The 1722-nt window shown below is 53.5% G+C and overlaps 1 protein-coding gene across 1 annotated transcript; it reads right to left on the reverse strand.

Moving 5' to 3' along the window:
• Nucleotides 1-8: 8 nt before the first annotated feature.
• LOC108356347 (3-hydroxy-3-methylglutaryl-coenzyme A reductase-like) lies at nt 9-1286 on the reverse strand (the record flags this gene model as incomplete). Its single annotated transcript, XM_017607465.1, has 4 exons — nt 1030-1286; nt 869-953; nt 571-783; nt 9-464 (listed from the first exon to the last, which is right to left on the reverse strand). Coding segments are annotated over exons 1-4 (1011 nt in total), but the record flags the coding sequence as incomplete, so codon positions are not given.
• Between the last annotated feature and the right edge of the window lie 436 nt (nt 1287-1722).

The following is a 1722-nucleotide window of genomic DNA, read 5'->3' on the forward strand; positions in this document are numbered from 1 at the left end:
GCCTCAGCCGCCGTCGAGTTCTTGTTCATCTCTTCGCCAAACTGCGAGTACTGCCGTTGGCTCTGCTGACTGCCATTGGGCACGTCGTTGTTGATGTTCTCAAAGAAGATATACTTGATGGCCAGCACGCAGACAAAGCCAATGACGAGAATCTGCTCGGTGGCGGTGTTGGTGAGCGAGCCGACCAGACCATTGGACGCCTGCTCCACCGTGGAGTCCATACTGCCGCCGCCGACGCCGCCGACACCTCCGGTGCCCTGGCCAAAGCCCATCTCCCCGGTGACATCAGCGGTGAGTGGCCACCTCCTCAGAGTGTGCACCAGCATCAGCCCGGCCGACATGACCACCTTCACGCGCTGGATGACCGGGTTCGGTGTGTGTTCACTCTCCAGCTGGAGGACCTTCGCCAGTGAGGCAAACTGCCACACGGGCGCGTCCACACCTTCACGTGCGTGCGTAGACTGCTCAGGAGAAGAAGAAGAAGAAAGAAGAAGAAATGGACATCGATTAGATAAGCGACGACTGCATCGGAAGAATGCGTCTGCGTCTGCTGCTGCTGCTGTTGCATACCTCTAATGCTAATGAAAGGACGGCGGGGAAAACCGTCATGAAGACGACATAGTTGACCAAATAGGTCAGGCACGAGAAGTAGCTAATCTCCGCCAGCGTTGGATAGCCAGTAATGGTCCCCACGCCGATAGCCAGCGTCTCCGCCAGTGTGTCCAGCGTCAGCGATGGCCCCAGGGTGGCCATTCCACGAGCGATATTTTCATGCACTTCATCCTGCCAAAAGTGAAAGTGAAAAAACAGCACTGCCAATTAGTACACACAACTTCATGCTAGGAGGATAGTGCCACAGTATACAAACCCTGTTTGAAGAGGAGAGCGCAAACTGTGCCAAAAAACTAGCTTTTGACAGATCAGACAGCAGAATGAAGAAGGGAAGAGCTTTGCTGCAAGGTAAAGAGAGAAAAAGAAAGAGACAGTGAGAAGAATGATAAGAGAGCAGTGAAAGTGATTGGCACTCACTTGACCACACTTAGGTTGCCGTTTAAAAAGTTGAGCACCCCAGTGCAGAAGATGATGCTGGAGAAGACGGTAAAGAGGACGGCAATGCCTACCAGATACTTGGAGCCCAATTTGTAGAGATTCTTAAACTGATGGTAGATGTAGAGCAGTGCCAGGCACCGCGATATCGTCACAATGAGCACCTCGGAAGACACCGGACTGCTGTGTGAATGGCTGCCGCCTGCTGAATCAGAGGGAGAGGAGGAGGAGGAAGCCATGTTCTACGCACAGGAAAGAAAAGTTGAAGGTGAAGGTGAAATCATCATCATTATTATCATCATGAGGGCATCACTTACTTCTCTCGGTACTGCACAATCGAGTGACTTCTGTGACTTCTGAGGGCACTGCTGCCGGTGCTGCTGCTGCTGCTGCTTCTGCTTTTGCTGCTGCTTTTGTTGGTGGTTGCTCAAATTGCGAGAGTAGCGATTCGGCGAGAGTGGGTCATCGGAGAGGACATTGGCACTTTTTTTGTAGGAGCCTGGGGAAAGATGCGGCGGCGGAGGTATGCCCGAATTTGCCATCCTTTGCTGGGTATCATCCTCACCAAAGTACCTCTCCGACTGGGCGGCCGCCATGGCCAGACCAGCTCTGGCCGCCGTCGCCGCCGTCGTTGTCGTCGTGCTCTGACCATGGCTGCTCTGGTCATAGAGCAAA

Source organism: Rhagoletis zephyria, unplaced genomic scaffold (assembly GCF_001687245.7).
Source record: "Rhagoletis zephyria isolate East Lansing unplaced genomic scaffold, Rhagoletis_zephyria_1.1 Rzeph_scaffold_57615, whole genome shotgun sequence".
Classification (NCBI taxonomy): Eukaryota; Metazoa; Arthropoda; class Insecta; order Diptera; family Tephritidae; genus Rhagoletis; species Rhagoletis zephyria.